The 2,500-nt window shown below is 33.2% G+C and overlaps 1 protein-coding gene across 1 annotated transcript in view; it reads left to right on the top strand.

Annotated features, from left to right (window-relative positions):
• The window catches only part of sei (potassium voltage-gated channel seizure), a gene marked incomplete in the record, with an annotated part of 926,852 nt that overhangs the window by 899,853 nt on the left and 24,499 nt on the right, over positions 1 to 2,500 (top strand). Inside the window, 2 exon segments of the mRNA XM_086530922.1 lie at positions 1,240 to 1,369; positions 1,590 to 1,738. Of these exon segments, the coding sequence (XP_086387048.1) occupies positions 1,240 to 1,369; positions 1,590 to 1,738 (279 nt within the window).

The following is a 2,500-nucleotide window of genomic DNA, read 5'->3' as shown; positions in this document are numbered from 1 at the left end:
TATGGTTTCACAAACAGTGCATGATACATTTTTTTTTCTTTTCTCTATATCACAGCTGGATTCACTCAACAGCGTGCATGGTGATATACACCACAGTTGTTGTTGTTGTTGTTTTTTATTTGTTTCATATCCCCCGTGGGATGCCTACTTACAAAAGAACGTCGTTTGTTTGTATGTTTTTATGTTTTTTTTATGATTTTCTGTCTTGTGTGTCTTGCATCATATTACTTTTTTGTTCTTAGTGCATGGTTGTATTTTCTTCCCGTTCTGCACAGGAGAGGATGAAGATGATGATGATGATCAAGACTTTAAAGATGATGTCCTTCGCCTTTATCTTAGAATGGACCAGTTTAGCAGGTATGGTACAATATCTAGACGACTCTAACGTCACAAAGGATGGCGCTCTAAGGAATGGCTGATGATGCGATAAATCCATTAGGAAAGCAGATGAGGGAAAGTCCAGCATTAAGACATGAATATTGAAAAACTTTTTTTTATATAGAAATGATACATATTTGCTGGTATTTTGTTGCCTTATTGATACTCTGCTGCTCTTCCTTTGAATTCTATTTTTTTTTCTTTTTTGTATTTCATTTATAACTTCACTGGACTAATTCCTCCAGTTGCACTTAATCTGCAAAAAAATATCTCAAACTGTCACTTTGACGTACTTTTCCATTAATGCTTCTATGGTTATAATTAAGTGATTTGGAACTAAATTTCATTTTTTATTTTTTTATTCAATTTCATATCTCAACTATTAAAAGTTCACACGCTTGGGCAGCACTTCTCATGTTATAAAGTAAAACAGGCTATACAATTATTCTTAAAATGTAAACGAAACGCAAAAACAAATTGATTTGTTAAAACAGCTTTCACTATATTGATGTAATAATATCAACTTGGAAAACTGTTCTTTGATATTTTGAAGAAAAAAAAAAGTGTGCTTACTGTCTTTTGAATCTGTTTGCCTATCCTCTTTGCTTTTGATGTTCAGAAAGTATATCTACATCATATATCTCTATCTATATTCTTTTCTCAGCTTTACATTGGCCAATTTATATTCTTTAATCATATTATGTACTTACTAAAGCATACTTTATGTGAACTTATACATATTTAAGAATCAAGAAGTCGTTCGTATTCCACTGATGTTTTTTCTTTTTTTTTCATTTTATCTCCTGTAAATAGTATACCTTTTTGAGAAGACAGTTATAAAACAAATTTCCTTTTCCACAGACAAATGCAACATCTTGAGGCACGGGTGACTTCAGATATTGCTCAGATCCTGCTTCTCCTTCAACAACAGCAGCAGCATCAACAAAATCAACAGAATTCAGTCTCACCGTCCCAGTTGGACTCGGATCAGGTATGCGGAAGTTTTCACTCTCAGAATTCAAATTTAAGAAATGCACGCAGTAGAATTTCACTCAAAATTAGAAAGTAAAACGATTAAATTTTCCTTTTTCTTTTGGTTTGTTAATATTTTCGAAAATGACGAACAATTTCAGCAATCAACTACCATCGATTCTATATTCATCACGCTCGATATAATTCTCCCTTCCCGATACCAATAACCCCAATAACAGAGTCCTGAGCGCCGTCGTGGTGGTGTGGGCATCCCTCGAAGTGGAAGCGGGAGAGAAGGCCGGGTGTTCCGACGGGCAGCATCCCTTCATGACGAGCCTCCACACTATTCTAGGCACCATTACCGTTCTTTAGAGATCACACGACCACCGTAAGTCGCTTTTGTCTCTGGTGTGGGTTGTTCTTCGCGTGAATATTGTTCATGGGGTTTAGGTGTTTTTTCTATGGGGGGGTGTTTTGGATTCTGAAATTGGAAGAGGTGTATCTTTGTTGAATGAAAAAAACACTTTATGCAGGGTATTTCATTGGAAATTGAAGAGAATTAACATATATATATATTGTTGATATCAGGAGAAAATCACTAATAGACATCTTGGTTGGTGAGTATCGACGGCGTATTGTAACAAACCCAATCAGACTAATTTATGAGACAAATCTGATAGTATGAAATTTCCTTTATAAATATATTATAGTATAAAACGGACAAAATCTCATAGCATACGAGGAAACTCTTAATTGCAACAGATCTGGTCATATTGCACAATCACGTAAAATTGCACTGATAAAGGGTACATTTTGTTAATGGTATAGTGATAAGATATATCCTTCTGACTTTAAACTATGGTTTGCTGAAAACAGTAATTTTTAAAAGTATAAGGACAATACACTTTTTTTTTTTTTTTTTTTTTTTTTTTGCATGAAAGGTATTTTTTAGATACTTGAAAAATGCTTATTACTATATACAAAAAGAATTATATATGAATATAAGTGTGTGTGTGTGTATATATATATATATATATATATATATATAGGAATGCATATAACGCATTTGCCGACGTATGAGATTTTTTGTTCTTAGTTCTTATGCTTTCTATAATCATTCTATATCAGCATTTCTTTATAATTGATGGAT

The sequence above is a fragment of the Penaeus japonicus genome, unplaced genomic scaffold, assembly GCF_977035675.1.
Source record: "Penaeus japonicus unplaced genomic scaffold, GWHDUDI00000001_assembly GWHDUDI00000034, whole genome shotgun sequence".
In the NCBI taxonomy this organism is placed as follows: Eukaryota; Metazoa; Arthropoda; class Malacostraca; order Decapoda; family Penaeidae; genus Penaeus; species Penaeus japonicus.
The sequence above is the reverse complement of the archived record's forward strand: the minus strand, read 5'-3'. Positions and strand labels throughout refer to the sequence as shown.